Source organism: Apostichopus japonicus, chromosome 8, assembly GCF_037975245.1.
Source record: "Apostichopus japonicus isolate 1M-3 chromosome 8, ASM3797524v1, whole genome shotgun sequence".
NCBI classification, from domain to species: Eukaryota; Metazoa; Echinodermata; class Holothuroidea; order Aspidochirotida; family Stichopodidae; genus Apostichopus; species Apostichopus japonicus.
In genome coordinates, this window is record NC_092568.1 from 3,871,007 (window position 1) to 3,887,478 (window position 16,472).

Sequence of the window (16,472 nt, forward strand, 5' to 3'; positions counted from 1 at the left end):
ATTGGGTAAACAAGCAACCTATTAATTTTAAGCGTGAGACAGAGGCGCTCTCCTGTGAGAGGGTGCAGAGAAACGAGTTTGCCAAGGAACGTTGTTTAAGTTTGTAAATTGGTAATTGTTTTAACTCAATAAACATTAATAATACATAGCAACCGGCCCACCCAATCCATCACGGTCCTTAAAATGCTTTTTAGTATCCGAACTTATTTACAATGTTTTGCGCTTCAGTAGCAATAACAAGAACGATGTGTCCGTGTAAGGCTGTTTTTAAAAACTTGAGCTATATTTTATGTGAGATAAAAATGGAACAAAAGTTTGTCAACAATTATTTGCCTATTGGGAATACGTATAGACTCGAAGTGCTTGGTCCTTTATGCCTACCAATTAATATTGATTTATTTACAACAGTACAATAATCATTCTTGAATCAGCTAAATCTCGAAGTCATATGAATTGATTACCATAGGACGTGATTATCAATGCCAACATATTTTGAGGGAGCCAAAATGTATTTGCTTACATACCGGCTTTTAAAAGAGGGGAAACGGGGATCTCTATAGACAAATGCACGAATCTATACAGATTGTGGTATCAACATGTGTTTTGTGGTATATTTGGGTGACTCTGATGGCATGGGAGTGGTTAGAACCAATAAGCAGTTTATGCACTGAACATGGCTAATTGCTAAAGCATCAAGTGATATAAATTTACACAAGCTGTTAGTATTGTATAATTGTTACGTGTAGCGACAACTGGGCCTCCGCTTGCCAATGCCTCGAAGTTCTAACCTATAGATGCGTTAGCGATAATCACGTTTTAATATTAGTTTTACCAGAAAAGGTGAACTGTTTACGTTTAATCTATCTCGGCAGTTGTGCCTCTATGTTGATTTGCTTTCTGAATGTTAGCAACTTTATAATTTTTATAAAACAAAGTCGTTGTTATTCAAAGGAAGTATAAAAACAGGAATATAAAGATCAGAAAAAAAAAACAGAACAGGAAAAAAAGTGAATATTTAGATATACCTTACTAATGGAGAAGCACGAGTCAAGCAGCCATTTTTCTCGTGTATCATTAACGTGTTACGATTCTTTTTTAAACTGATGGGAAAGAAACTGTGACATTAGATCCAAATTATGGCTTTCAATCCACAGTGTTGTCTAATACTTTTATCCGAGTACTTTAGGTTTCGAGTACTAAGTTCCGCATAAGGAGTACTGCTTTTCAGGATCTGAATACCACTGTCTGAGTACTAACATTTTAATCCGAATTTAATCCGATTACCGAGTACGAATACATTTCATCTGATGAATTTAACTTATCGATGACTTTAGCCGCTGACGGCATGGTACCACACTAAAAGACTGTTGGAAATGACACACAGTGTTCCTCTGGGAAGAACAATTTATGACAAGTTTTTATTAATTATGACAATTATGATAAAACACGGAACGCTCTTAAAAGAAAACCTTAATCGAGCTTCCTATTAGTTAAAGGCTTGAAGCAATACACGAGTACTGATAATACGATTCGCTCTTTGCGTGCGTATGTAAAGAATTGTCAAGAATAGATTCAAGCAGACGCGTAATTAATCATGATGTACTTCTCCTTTTGTATTTCATTGCGTTTCAAATCGATATATATATATATATATATATATATATATATATATATATATATATATTTACATATGCGATAATTCTCATAACGTTACCAAAGGGGGAGGGGGGGGGGACATCCAAATTGAATACAATATATTGTCCTGTTAATTTTTAAAGGTATGCATGATAGCATCATATAGATGTTATTCAACTTAGACCTATAAGATGTTATCACCCGATATACCTACGAGATTGGACCAGAGCACTGACTGACTAATGACTAGCTAAAGTTTGGTAATTTATGGAATATTAGATGGTACTTAGAAAATGTTATTATTGTTCAGATTTATCGTATCTTTTGCCGGTTTTTCTAACCAGAATATATCTTATAGCCGATATGAGAGTACTGGGAGAGATGGAGGGGTGGGTAGAGAGAGAGGGAGAGAAAAAGATTGTTCAATTGTTTAGAATGATAAATTTTCTTACTAAAATAAAATTCGCAGATATACCTTGCACAAGGACATCTAACTAGCAGAGGGCTCTAGAACACAAATTTAGTACCGCTGTTCGAACACATGCACGTCCAATATTCATTATAGTGTTTACCTGCAAGAAAGCTTCGCAGTAGAACCTATAATAGAGGTCAGTATAACAATCCTATAAGAAGATTGTTATTAAGCATAAGACACATTGGCATTACTTGTAGACGAACCGCTGCATCCAACCAAGCAGATGTAACAGACAGTTTGTTCTGATTGGTTGTTGGTAAGGGGCACACACTTACGTACTAAATACAAAAGCGGAAGAAAACATTAAAATTTATCATGTTCTTTTCATGTATACTGTGGTCTATGGTTCATAATGTGTGGGATCGATTTCAATCTGGAAAACATTTCAAAGGGAAAGCAACTTTCAAAATGGATTGACTCCGGCTGTTTAACAAATTTTGAGGATTTGGAGGATTCACTTAGCAGTGTGTGAGTATTATAGCCTATATACTATTTTATTTACTTCCTTGTCTGTATAAATCTACCGTATCTTCTTCTAAATATACCGGATTGCGGTTGCAGAAGAGCTAAACGAGCAGCTTCTTTACAAATAGTGATGTGCATTTGATACTAATAAATACTACTAAATATTGTGTTCAAAGAACAGAAAAGAACATTATTTTGACTTGTACTAAGAAAAACCAAGGTACAACACGGTGCATTTCATCATATTTCTCTAGACTGGTGGTAAACGATAAACCTCTTACATTTCCTAGATGCTTTGTGTTGCTCCTGAAGGTCTGGAAAAAGCCGTCTATTCACCTTGATCAATGTATTATTCAGGTGATATTACCTTATACTGTGTCGTGCAACGTGGATTTCCAAGGCTAACTTGACTTGACTTGTGTAAACTATATTTTATGATACACCTCCAATGACAAACTTCTTAAGTTTATGCCAGTATTACAGACAAAGTAGACCTAAGCATAGCCGTTATAGATATTCCTAATCTTTCGACGCCTTTGGTCCAAATGTTGACTACTCTTGACCTGCACTGGTAGAGTGGTAAGAGTTCTTGCTTCAGCACGTAATGCACGGATACTTCAGCTTGATCGTGTAATTACCAATGATCATTGATGGAGGTTTTATTTTTTTTCATGTGGAAGGTTTCGTACACACAGTACTTTGAATAAGATACATCTATGTTAATTTAATCTCAAGTTGGTTCCTGAGTCATCGAGATGAATCGTTGACCTAGACAATTTAACCTACTTGGGAAGGTCGGAAACGTCTTCAGTTTATGTTACACGTGACATGAGTTCTCATCTATGATATTTCTCGCTTTCTTTGCTTTAATAAGGACTCCATTCATGGGTTGATCCGCCGTTTTTGAGTCAAATACTGTCTAGACGCCTGAACGCTAACTCAGGCTTTCAAATATAACCTATATATTAACAGGACTGTCTATCTTTAAGGTAAGGTAATTCTCATATTTGTGCTAGTTGATAGGCGTTTGAGAACAGTTATTACCATGACTTTGCGAAGGATCGAAAGTGGACGTTTCCTTTAAGTTTGTATCAACGGTCCATGGTTTTTCTCTGTTCTGACACTCTTTGATTATATCCCTTGCAGATTCAGTCCTGTTGAGCATTGCCACGTCTTCATTAGGACTTAACTAAACACCGACGTTCTTTATAGAATGCATTTGACAGGCAAGAGAACTTGCAAACTGCAAATCAAGTGAATTCGTATTCGTTAATGTCAAAAGCTTTCTCCGGTTCCCGTAAATGTATGTCAATGATATTATACAATATGCAGGGAGGCGAAGTTGTAAGATTGGAATCGCTCCTAGGGAGTTGCCTGGGTATGCATCATAAAACAGAATGATGTCAGTGATTACCGCAACTTCTAAACAACACGAAAAGTATGTAGGGTGCATGCCAAATTGTGTTAAGCAGAAAATCATGAAAAGGGTAGCTTCGACTACAGGATAGACTAAAGCCTTGTGGTGTACTGTCGTGTGAATATTCGCCAAAAACCAGTTACTATTTAACAAAAACATCTTTACATTAAAATTTGCCTATCACTCTCTTGCATATGTTCGTAAATCTGATTAACTTGTTTGACTTTCGAATCAAACAATCAGCAATGAAATACTTATACTTCTCTGCACAGAATTGCACGTTTGTTTTCTGTCAGGTTTCTAACCATGGAATCGAGACGCTTTTATGTTATCATCATGCTTATCCTGACGTAGTCTCCCGCATTATGCAGTGAAACCCTTTTCCCATTTTCTAATATAGAGCTTAAAGCCAATAAATTATCTAAGTTGTCTGATGATCGCTCAACGCGTGAAACTCTGAGTACCAACTATATACTAGTGTTCCACTAGTCTCAACTAGTCCCTACATATATATATATATATATATATATATATATATATATATATATATATATATATATATATATATATTGTTACCGAACTTGTTGTTGGACGCTGGACGCTGCGTTGGGCCAAACACCAGTCATTCGTGTTGGTCCACCTATAACCCGTCCATTCGGCTGTAGTTTGAATGCCCCCTCCCACTCCTTTCCAACCTTTGAAATCCTTTTCACGTGGTGCACGACTCGATTTATGTCATTATTGACTCAACAAAACACATCCATTCAGCAGATGCGTGTCATTGCCCGGCAGTCAATTTGTATTTCACTGAAAAAAGACACAAGAGGATAAACATTTCAATCTAAACGATGACAAATGAAATTGCTTGAAACCAAGTAAACTAAAAAAGCGTTTGAATTTGATGCACATTAGTGTACGTCAATTTTGTATGAGTATCGATAACTACTCAAGTTCTTTATAATGCAGTTTATTGTGTATTTTCATCTCTATTCTATAGTCCGATTCTCAATCAATGCCAGAATTTTGATGTTTCAACTACATGTCAACATCCATTATCTCATAATCGTACGTTAAGCCAAAAAGATAAATCTGCGCCGCGAGCCTCGGTGTCTCTTTCGGAATATTTCCCTTCTTGCATCTGATGAAACTAACAAGCAATGGGATTAAACTAATAACAGCTCGAGAGAAAATTGTATTTCTGACTAATGCGAATGGAACCTAATGTTGGCATCTTGCATGCGTTACTTGTTGTTGCTGTGTTTATTTTACAAGATATTAATAAGTAAATTCGCAATGCCTTCAAGCAAACAGGTGAAATATCATATGTAAAGACACTAAACGAAGTGGGGTTTTTTACCTTTCATTTTGTATGTTTGGGAAGGTGGATTGGGTCGGATTCCAAATTTACCGTTTTCTAAAGAAATGATCACTTGAGAATATCCAAATGGGATTTAATGTGCTTACATTAGGCTTATTGTGCGTTATATTATGAATTATAGGAGCCTGGATGCCTCAAATATATATTAAGTAAAAACAAATTATTTGGTACAACTCTTTCCATCAAGTTTACATTCGGTAGAAACGTTGCAAATTCATTTGTTGATTCTCTCGAACACAAACATCGTGCCCACAAACATTTACTTCCATATTTTTTTTGTTTTGTTAATATTTGTTGTATTCAATAAATCAGTCAGCCATCACCTAATTCTGAAGAGCGTAGTCTGTTGGTAAACATGAGGTCAGTGCTACGTCCAACCAGGTAGTCTTAAGTTAGATTAAATCAGTAGTTGAAGCTTACATGAAGGTTATCATACCGAGGCAATTTATATAATGGGAAAAGGAAATCAGATAAATTAGCACTAAGCCTTACTGTGGTCAAGGCTGTCATATTTCTAATGACCAGGGATTGAAAGATAATATTCTTAATGCAAACCAAACTGGATGACTTTTTTAGCATCTATGATCGTCATTGCAGCAACTCGTTTCTGTATCATTTATCAACTTCAAGGGAGGAGAAAATACAGTTTAGGAATTAAATAACTAATGAATCATTAGCAGCGTACATGTACAGAGTGACGCAGATTCACTGTTGTTATGACTTCTTATTGGCTGGTTTGAATTCACTTGTAGACAAGAAGTATTTATTACCATTAATTTTTCAAAGGTTTTACACTTTGTCAGTTCTCTCGCTATTCGCATCCGTCATCTCCTATTATGAATCAAGTGAAAGTATAAAAGCTGCTAATGCATCTTATATATATATATATTTTTTGGGCATAGAACTGAACAGGATGTTCACAATTTGCTTGATCAAAATGCATGGGATGTATGCAGCATGGAAAGTAATGAACGTTACAATTATATAAATAGACGTTATAAGCCTACTAAAATTTAGAGTTTTCTCAAATACACTTTTCTAATAGATCAAGCTTGTTTCTGTTCTTTCGTTCTTAATTGATGGCTAAATTGTTCGTTATATCATCAATGGAGTCTGCCACAGTTTATCCGGAGAGGTGGTTAGTGATGAAAATGTAACTGACATTTCCTGACTCGCTGTTGTTGTTGAAATGTGCCTTATAGGTACGTGGTAAGAGAGCACTAGATCAGGCGAAAAAAATATTAAACTTTAGATATTTTTTTTATAAGATGAAGGCCCATATGTAATGTACAGATACTTCAATTTACCTTACGACGTGTTTACACTAGAATGTTATGAATTCCATGTGTGATTATTTGAACGTTATCAAATGGTTGACGATGCACAAAGATTCTTTTCCTTATCAAATAGGCTGAAAGATGACGCAAAATGAAGTATATCTTGACTTTATACATTTCTTTTCAACACAATTTTGTAAAGATTTGTATTAATTGTTTCTATATCACGGTGGAAAACCTTTTGAACCCCAGTGATAGTCAAACAATTATGAATACCATGCAAGTCGATTCCCAAAACTATCAAACCAAGTCATAACATTCCTTCTTAGTCATTGAAGGCCATTAATGTAAATATAAATATATAGCACGGTACAATGAGATGGTATCTAATACCATCAAGACAGTCATGTATAAATTTACCGAGAAAGTGATTTTCAATAGTTTTATTATTTAGGAGCTTTGAGTAACCTCTTCATATACTTGATGGAAATGATATTTCTCATAAATGGAAATATGTAGAATTAAAATAGAGCAATGCTTTATCAGTTTGCATTATAACAGTAGGCTTACGATAGTTTTGCGAAGTACCAAACTAATTGAAACCGCGTGTTGTCTCATCTGCGTATAGAACTCTGACACCCAACAGAAGAAACGAATGCTTGTAAACATGCAAAATTGCACCAAGTGTGCCTACAATTGATAGTGATACTTTCTGAGTTTTCGTTCAGCTTTCAAACTTAATGTTAACGCAAATAATATGTCTTGAAAGCTGTCAGCGCTTAAGTTACTTTCCTTACGCTTCCATAGCCAGAAATAGTGTTTGCAAGTTAAAATGTATACCTCGTCAAAAGAGTACGAGGTACGTTCTTACCGCGAGGCACTTGCTTTAAGCTCTTTGTTTTAAATTTCGAAATAACAGAGACGCCCTTGGAAGTCAAAAGCCCGGGATCATGTCCACTTACATGTGTACTGAAATTTCTCAAAAGTAATATAGATCGTGATGGTTTAAAAAATCACTGCGTTGAAGCTCAGATTATTGCGTTATGTTTCTGTCTACATAATGTTATGAATACATGAATATTAAAAGTTAATTCCAACTTTATAAATGTACTCATCACCATGACAATCAAAATGAGACTGATGAGTACATTCATTATAACTTAAAGTCTCTTGGTTTTCATGATTTGTCAGAGGACAATCTCTTCCGACCAAATAATTGCATTTTGATGAAATCTTGAATTCATTAAATATGGAGACAGCTACCCAATATATATAGACGAGACCCCAATTGGAAAGAAAACCATGTTTATATAAAACAGCTTGATGGATGATTTCACAAACCAACTTTTGAGTTATGGTAAACATAGAGATAAAATCTTACTATACCTATGCATATGTCTATTTTGATCCGAAATTGATACGCACCATGGCCTATGTTACGGAAACGATATGTAAATATATATCGTATTCCGGCAGAAATACGTTTCCAAGGGTGTTAAAGCATAAAAGAAACAGATGGACGAGGTTTCGTATGGTATTTTGAATAATAATATTTCTATATTCTACAAATAATATGGATAATAAAAGTGAATAGTTAAAAATAGGTGAAGAACAAAGAGTAGAGTTAGATTAAGGCGCCAGCCTAGAAAGAAATAACTTGTCTATAGAGACTGGGTCAGAAGTCGATGAACTCGATGGTGTAGCAGCGATGATCCGCAATAGACAGTGAATCATCAAAAGGCGCGCCGCGGAATTAATGAAATGATTAAATGTTCTTCCAAGAATAGTTCTACTTGTTTTTGTGGGATCCAATTCAATTCACTTGATTGATGTCGGATATGGTATGGAAAAAGGAAAGTCCATTCCGGAGCAGAAATGATTAGAAAATTAGATGATGAAACGAAAGTAATTAAAGACTTGAAGATCCTTCAGTCGAAACTTGAACAGATAAACAGAACGTATTAACGATAGGAATATAACAAGTAACGCAATGTTATAACGGATAAACAAAAAAGAAACGTGTTATTGGAACGGGGTGAGAAGCGATGGTTCCCAACAACGGTGTATAAACCTCTGACTGGTATCAGGACGCGGTACTTGTGTGGGAAGGGGGGGGGGCGATGACGTAGAGATGACGTCATCAGTACATGTAGCATTGTGAATATGCAAGAGGTAGAGCAGGCCCATAACAGCCTATAGCTTTAATGTTATGAACATTGAGAGTATGTAAACATATTTTCCCAACTATGTATTAGTATCAGTTGTATCTGATAGCCATGTTGGTATATTTATGTCCTCCCCATTATCTACAACGAACGACCTTTCTCCCCCCCCCCCCCGAATGACGATAGAGGTGGAGGCACCCCCCCCCCAAACCACCTCATCTTTGCGCACGCCACTGGTGAAAATTGCGACTTTTGCTTGCTGATGCAGGAAACTTGGTCAAAGTACTAGTGGGCTTTTCCTTTGGTTTTCAGTAACACACATAGAAGACATAACTTAAGTCTGTGTATTACTTTAATAGGTGAATTTGACAGAATAGTGTAAGCATTGCGGGCGAACAGACTCGGTATCTCATATTATAGGGAAATCGTTCTATATTTGCATTCATTTCATTCTTTTTTCTTTTCTTTTTGCGCCAAACATTTCTAAGGCTTCGACTATATCTTGCATTTTTTTCTACTTGTTCCCTGTTATAATCCTCTTTGTGTGACAGCCAATTTAAGATATCACTAAATGTCATCACAACAACAGGTTGATATATTCTTAGCTTCGCTGAGACGTATAGCAAGGTACGGATAGGTTAGGCATCGTAACTATAGGGAAGTGCTACTCTAACAGGGAGCTGCTATACTCTAACAGCAGCTCCCTGGTCCTTTTACATCCCATCAACTGTACCTATGTTTCCAAAAAATCAAGATATACATGGTGATATTTGGATTTAATTTCCATATACCAATTATCGCCTCTTATGGAAGGAATATACTTTTGTACGTCACTTTATTCCCAGTGCTAATAATTTAAATGTGACCCGGTTATTTTACAATTCCACTCCCTGCTAAACAGACGGCACTAGAACTGAAAAATACAGACCACAGCCACCCCTCTCAAATAAATAGAATAAGAAAGGAAAAACAAACAATAACCAAGATGCTCAAAAGCGCTACTATCGTATAACATCCGTCCGCCAGAATTGTAGCAATATGTATGCTAGTACTCCATCAAATGTCATTTCACGTATTCCCCTGTGTTATAGGCCTGTGACGTTAGGCGAAATTGTTTCTCTTCGATCATGATGCTGAGCAAAAGAGAGAACAATTACTTGATGAATGTGGCTTCATCGTATAGTGTAGAAGGAAAATAATAAAGCCGAACAGATGCAATGAAACTAGTATTAATGCAGCATGAAGTGAAACTAGCTGAGATGCACAACCTATATATTGTTTTTTTTTTCTTGGGGGAGGGGGGGGGGGTAGGTGGTTGTACCCTAGCACCCAATTTACATGGTTTGATCAGTTTGTACTGTGAATAAGAGACAACCGTTACTCAGTATAACTGAAGTGTATTACAACACCGTAACACATGTTAGATCTGTCAGCAGATGCAACTGTGGGGGAAAAAAACAGACGAATTCATTACTCAAAAGCTGTTTCAACTAATGGCTGGTTAGGAGTCTAAACAACTATCCCTATGTTTGACCAGTAAGTATATCTTGTCAAGATGTTTCAAATTGCAGATTTGAAGCGTTTAGCAGTAAAGTGTTATCCACTTTCTGATAAAATGTGGCCGAAATTATTGGCGAAACCTTTAGAGTAGTCTAGTTAGTCCAGTCAATCATAGTGTATAGGACTATGTGTTTAGTATTTTCTGTTAGTAAGTCCTTCTCAGTATCAGTTTTAACTGTTTTACTGTTACTCACAGTTACCAGTTTTAATTGATAAAACCATGAGAATCGGGTGGCCCTATTATAAGTCTACCTTGACCTCTTGGAGGAACGACTCTTTACCTTGTTTACATAGCACATATTAATTACAAAAACAGTACAAGGGGCAGGGGGTGGGGTTGGGAGAGAGAACGGAGTAGGTGAACAAATCCGAAAGGGGCTGGGCTGTACAGATCAGATGAGGAAGGCGGTAAAAAGAGCTTTGCAAAGATACACGATGTCCGTTTCCACGAGTACATTTCCCATCATGCCTGATTGCTTCTAGCATAGGGTATATCCTTGTCACAAAGAAGCTATAACGAATCCTTCCAGAGTACAGAATCTTACTTTCCTGAACCCACCTTGATATAGAGGGCCGTGTACAATAACGGTAGTATGGGAGCGACTCCCGCAACATGGTTTGTTTCGAGAATGTTTAAAATACGCCACCTATTGAATGACGATTAGCACTACTCACTTATCTGCCTATTTAAGGTGTGTTTTAATATTTAACATTTAATATTTCCCGGTTGAATCACATTTTTAATGTTCAGTACGACTGTTTAATTTTCTCTACAGTAGCTTATTCTTGGGGAAAGTGAGGGATATCGCCCTCTCTCCACCTCTCTCTCTCTCTCTCTCTCTCTCTATATATATATATATACACACATATATATATATATATATATATATATATATATATATATATATATATATATATATATATATTGTCCTCTATATATGTATACTTCAGTATGTTGAGCGAGCAGTCAATACATGGCCAATGATGTTTGCTTTCGGTAAACCTGTACATGCTGGATCTCTTTGAGTTGTTGACGGATACTTTTAAAACGGATGTCTTGCTCGGTTATTTTCATTAATAACCCGATACGGCTACAAAACATCATCTATACCATTAACGATGTAATTCGTTTACTTGATTTAGTACTTTGTTTCAATAAGGACATGTTAATACCCTTCTTCTCTACTAATTAATTGGCCTAATCAATGTGCAATTAGTTTCACTGTGCAAAACACGAAGCCCAGGCTGAGGTCTTAATGCTCTGTAAGGTTTGAATATATATAGGTTCAACGTTCGCGATGAAAATAGATGGACATTGATATGAACAAGGGCGAGCTCGAGGAATCACTCCGTTAAATCATAAATCATAATGAAGAACAGCTTTCATGTTATTGGATTGCACCTATGGCGACGCGTTTTTGGCTTGTGTCTGCAATTGAAATATTTCGATTAGAGTGTCACTTCCAAAAAGTATTCCCTCTAAATTTGAGCTTCGGTGGGGAATATATTAAAATGTCAATCTTTTTACCTTGGTATATAGAATTGGACTAAGGTAACTTTTGCAGTATAATTAGTAACCAGGGGCTTTATATGTTACTACCAGATTCCTTTGAACTCGAGCAATTAACACTAATATAGAGTATATCGGAATTGGCTCATGTTGTTGGTAAAGGACAAATGAAGATGGGTTTTTTTTTTGTCTACTTCTTTCCTTTACTATACATTTTCAAGTATAAAAGCTTTACAATTACCTTGTAATACATCAGGTGTCAGGTTTGAATGTCACCATGGGACTGAACTTGGGAAAACCAGGGACGTATCCATTGAGTGATCAATAATGTATGTGTTTCCATGTTTTTGACATCTCTTGCCTAAGGAATGAATGTGAAACAAATAATTGATTGATTGATTGATTGATTTATTTGTTTTATCACGTGAATATATACAATGTGATAGGAAGTCCTCTAAAAAACCTTCAGATGGTTTAACAAAGTAGAGGACTCCCTGTAAAGAAAAGGAAAAGGTAAACTAGATATATAAGAAAAAATGAACATGTTCAATTAATAAGATGCAATAATTTTTTGAATAAAGTTTCTTCTGAATGATTTTGCTGAAGGTTTATTTGTAATATTGTCTGATAGAGAATTCCATGTTTTGATTGTACGTGCCCTTAGTGATAACATCCCTATTGTAGAATTATACCTGTTATAATGTGCATTGCCTGAAAATCTGGTATTGTAATGATGAATATCACTGTTACATATTAAGTAGTCATTAAAAGCATTTGGTAACAGTCCATTCCATACCTTATAAGCAAATGTAGCGAGGTTAACCCTAATAATGTCATCAGTTAGAGCGCTTAAAAAGAGGATTTGTGTGGTCCCGTGGTTTGGCATGTGTCATATGGCGGACTGCTCTCTTCTGTGTAATACAAATGGGATTCAGATTGGTATATCTAGTACCAGACCATATGTTACAACAATACGTAATATGTGGCTGGACTAATGTCTGATAGAGAATCTTTAACATGGGGAACATAATGAAATATAACTAGATATGCGCATCTAGTAGCGATACTTTTCTTGTATTGCTTATTAATATTAAAAATGCTTTGGTTGGAGTATCTTAATTGCTATGCTTGTGATGCCTTTGGATGTAGGGTGGGGGTGGGGGGGGGGTGAGGGAATGCGTGAATGGAACATGTGTTTGCAAAGTCATTTTGGTCATATTCTTGACTAATCTTCTATACGAGTGAGACATCTGCTCTATAGACGAGACAAACCAGAATGAAATTAAACGGTGCTTTTAGAAATTACAAAGCAGCATATAGTATGATTGTTAAAATTTACTCTGATTAAAAATTTATAAGTCAAACTTTCAGAGTAATAATGTGTCATGGTCCCACCAAATAGACCTTACAGTGCGATGTCATTTATATGCATTTATATATAATACATCACTTTTTAATTTATTAATCGTTTTGAATATGCTAATTACTTGCAGTAAATCTGTAATTTGACAATTGAGTGACATAATTTAGTTAGGTGGCACACATTCTTCTTTTGACCTGTTCTAGAAACTTTGCCATTAGATAGGCTTTGTGTCTCGAATTTAAAATGTATTTTGAATTCTTTTTATGTTGAATTTAAAAACACAACAACAAAGGTCACAATACTTCTATAAGTTTAAACCGTATTTCTCCTTGACAGAATGCTAAAGAGTTGAGGACTAGATGTTATGTAGAAACCATAAATTAGGTATCCTTCGCATAGGGTTCTTTATCACTTATACTTAATGATATGTGCTATATACTAGGTAGTCCAGTCGCTTCCATTGATACGCTGTAGATAATTCGAGAGTATATTATCAAAAACTTGAGGGTGCATGGATTTGAAACGTAGACCCTGTCCTGCCTGCCTGCAGCACTGATAAGAGAAAGTAATTTGGTCTAATATGAGGTATAAAAATGAAAATTGTTAGGAAAGTCATGTAATAAACAGCATTTTTAATAGAATTTGAAGATAAGTATAGTTCCATGTCGCAATGTCATTTATTGTACAAGCTTAGGAAATTATTACCTGTTAAAGGTTTATTCAATAAAATTTTCTATATTTTGAATCAATATTCTTTCATCTGATTCAACACAATTATGAGAGTGAGGTGTCTGAGCCAAACTAAAGATCATACATAACTCTGCTTAGAAAGAGTAAATACATTTTACAAATAATTTCAAACGAAACTTAGATGGAGGCAAAGTTGATATTTAAAGCATCTTTTCATTTCCTCCTCCGATGCACCTCATTTTCAAGTAAAATTTGTTACCTCTCATTTTCGACCAAACTTCAAATGCGTCATATAATTCCCACTTATCAGACTTCATACGTTATCTCGTTTTCTTTTTCAACCGCCTGCTCCTCCCCCTGGGTGTTGCATATTTACTTGATCCCAGACAGTAACGTAGATAACATCTCTGTCATTATTTAGTAATCTGTTGTGATTTGAAACATAACAGTTTCGATTGTATCAAATAATTGACGTTTTGTAACTATAACATAGCCTGCGCTGAAAAAGACTTGTGTCTAATGTCAAATATGCCTGTGAGCTAAAGATAGTTTGATAATTCAATGTGACTGCGTTCCCATGGCGACTGTTACGAGGTGGTTAAATTTAAAACCATTAAGTCAGTCTCTTTTACCTTCCTATTATGCAAAGATCAGCAACAATATCGTCTTTATTCAAGCACGTACGACATGATTGAAAAAAACAACAAACAAATTATTCATTGGTTTTAAAGGCAACCTGTACAGCCTAAAGCGTTTGATATAAATTAAAGTGGTATATAAAATAAAAACGTTCATTCTATCACAATCACTAACATTTTCATTTTCGTCATGTAGGTTATTCTAGTTTTGTCTGTCAAGTTTTCACAATACAAAACACATAATTTTGTGTCCATAAGGTGTTGAAAAAGAAATTGCATATTCATCAGTCATTATAACACTTCTTGGTTGATCTCGTGTACAGGTATATTATATAGTAAAAATACTTGTGATTGTTTTGCTTGCTTTTGATCTAGAAAGTAGAAAACGTCGCAGCCCTTCTTCTAGTTGTTGTTAATGTTGCTGTTTTTATCCCCCACGCTACCCTACCCTACCCCCCCCCAACCCCACCCCAACCCCACTCCCTTATGAACATGATGACCTTACGTAATATTTTCACAGATCACATTATTTAAACTTTACGATTTGTCTATATACCCTGATATAATTGCATTGTAACCTTGTAATTTCTTGAAAATTCCGTTAGATCAGTTCCACTGTAAGGCAAAATTTCATTATGCATATTTCAACAGAGCGAACAGTCACTGGGGAAACAGTTACTTAAGATTTCTCGATCGGTTGTAGCCTGCGTTGAGTGTTTGATTTATTGTAGCTCAGACTTGCTTACTTCAAGAGAGCTTTATTGTATCGTATAATAACGTTATAAGCGGTTTCAGAATGAATACGGTTAATTTTTTGTGATCAGAGTTGTTAACTTCAAGAGAGCTTTATTGTTTAGTATAACATCGTTATAAGCGATTTCAGAATGATTATAAAGTGACGTTTCATATGCGTATTTTTCTAATACGATTTGTGGTTTCATGGAGAAAGTGGTTTTGTTGTTATGTAAAGGATATTACACGAAACAAACAAATACTGCAAAGAAGCAGTTGTGCGAAATTATATGCTTATATGCTTTGAATCGGCGGAGCGATAGTGTTATACGTGCTATGGAGTTGATGCAAGTGTCAGATATTATCAGTCACAGGTGTTTAGCAAATGCTATTACGTAAGCGTTCGCTATACTTTTTGTAAGAATTATTCAGGTGTAGTGACGTTTTGCAAATTGAAAATATCCATGGCAACGCATCTTCCAAGATCGGTAAAAACTTTGCCTTTAATTGTTTTACAGCGTCACGACTTGCATGCACATATAGTAATTATACTTATTTTCGTGTGAGCATTTGTGTTGTAACAGACACAACAAACTATAGTCAGGACGTAAAGTCGGTTATTGCATTTTTCTTTTCTTTTCAAGATTAACACCGTTGATATTGCATCCATTTTTAATCAATTACACGTATTTGTAATCTAAACTATATGTGATCAAAATGTCAAATTATATTCTCTACTCTATATAGGCCTACACATAGAACTAACCAACTAGCCTACACTACGACTGATGTTCTCTTAATCATTGGTTTATCAGCAACAAAAAGGGTCAGGTCAGGTCAAGCCAATCGCTTTGAATGTTTCTATATGTAGCTCAATATATTAAACAAACAAAAATGGTCATTTTCTTGATAGGCCTAAATGATTTAAAATTTGGATGTGGTTTTGATTCACAAATGCCTTTTACCATCGTAGACATCGAGTTATGAGCAGCAACCCCACCCCCCACCACCATACACCCGCACACACACGGAACGGTAGGGACACATATAAATAGTTGTTCTATATAATTATATAAATCACGAAATAAATGTGTTTTTTTATAGATATGTCTATGTTTTCTTCGAATGATTAATTTTGTTTAATTAAACCCACTTTCACATCTCACA

General features: G+C 35.5%; 1 protein-coding gene across 5 annotated transcripts in view; it reads left to right on the forward strand.

Moving 5' to 3' along the window:
* The window catches only part of LOC139971485 (parapinopsin-like), a 62,163-nt gene that overhangs the window by 18,045 nt on the left and 27,646 nt on the right, over nucleotides 1-16,472 (forward strand). Inside the window, exon 1 of one of the 5 annotated variants that reach the window (XM_071978004.1) lies at nucleotides 2,297-2,576. The exons of 2 other annotated variants lie outside the window; for them this stretch is intronic. Coding sequence is in view for 1 of the 3 variants with exons in the window: in XM_071978001.1 (XP_071834102.1) it covers nucleotides 15,691-15,700 (10 nt within the window). In the remaining 2 variants the exon portion in view is untranslated. Of the gene's footprint in view, nucleotides 1-2,296; nucleotides 2,577-15,377; nucleotides 15,794-16,472 lie in introns of those variants that run through there. 2 more of the 5 variants (XM_071978003.1, XM_071978001.1) reach the window with 2 other exon arrangements.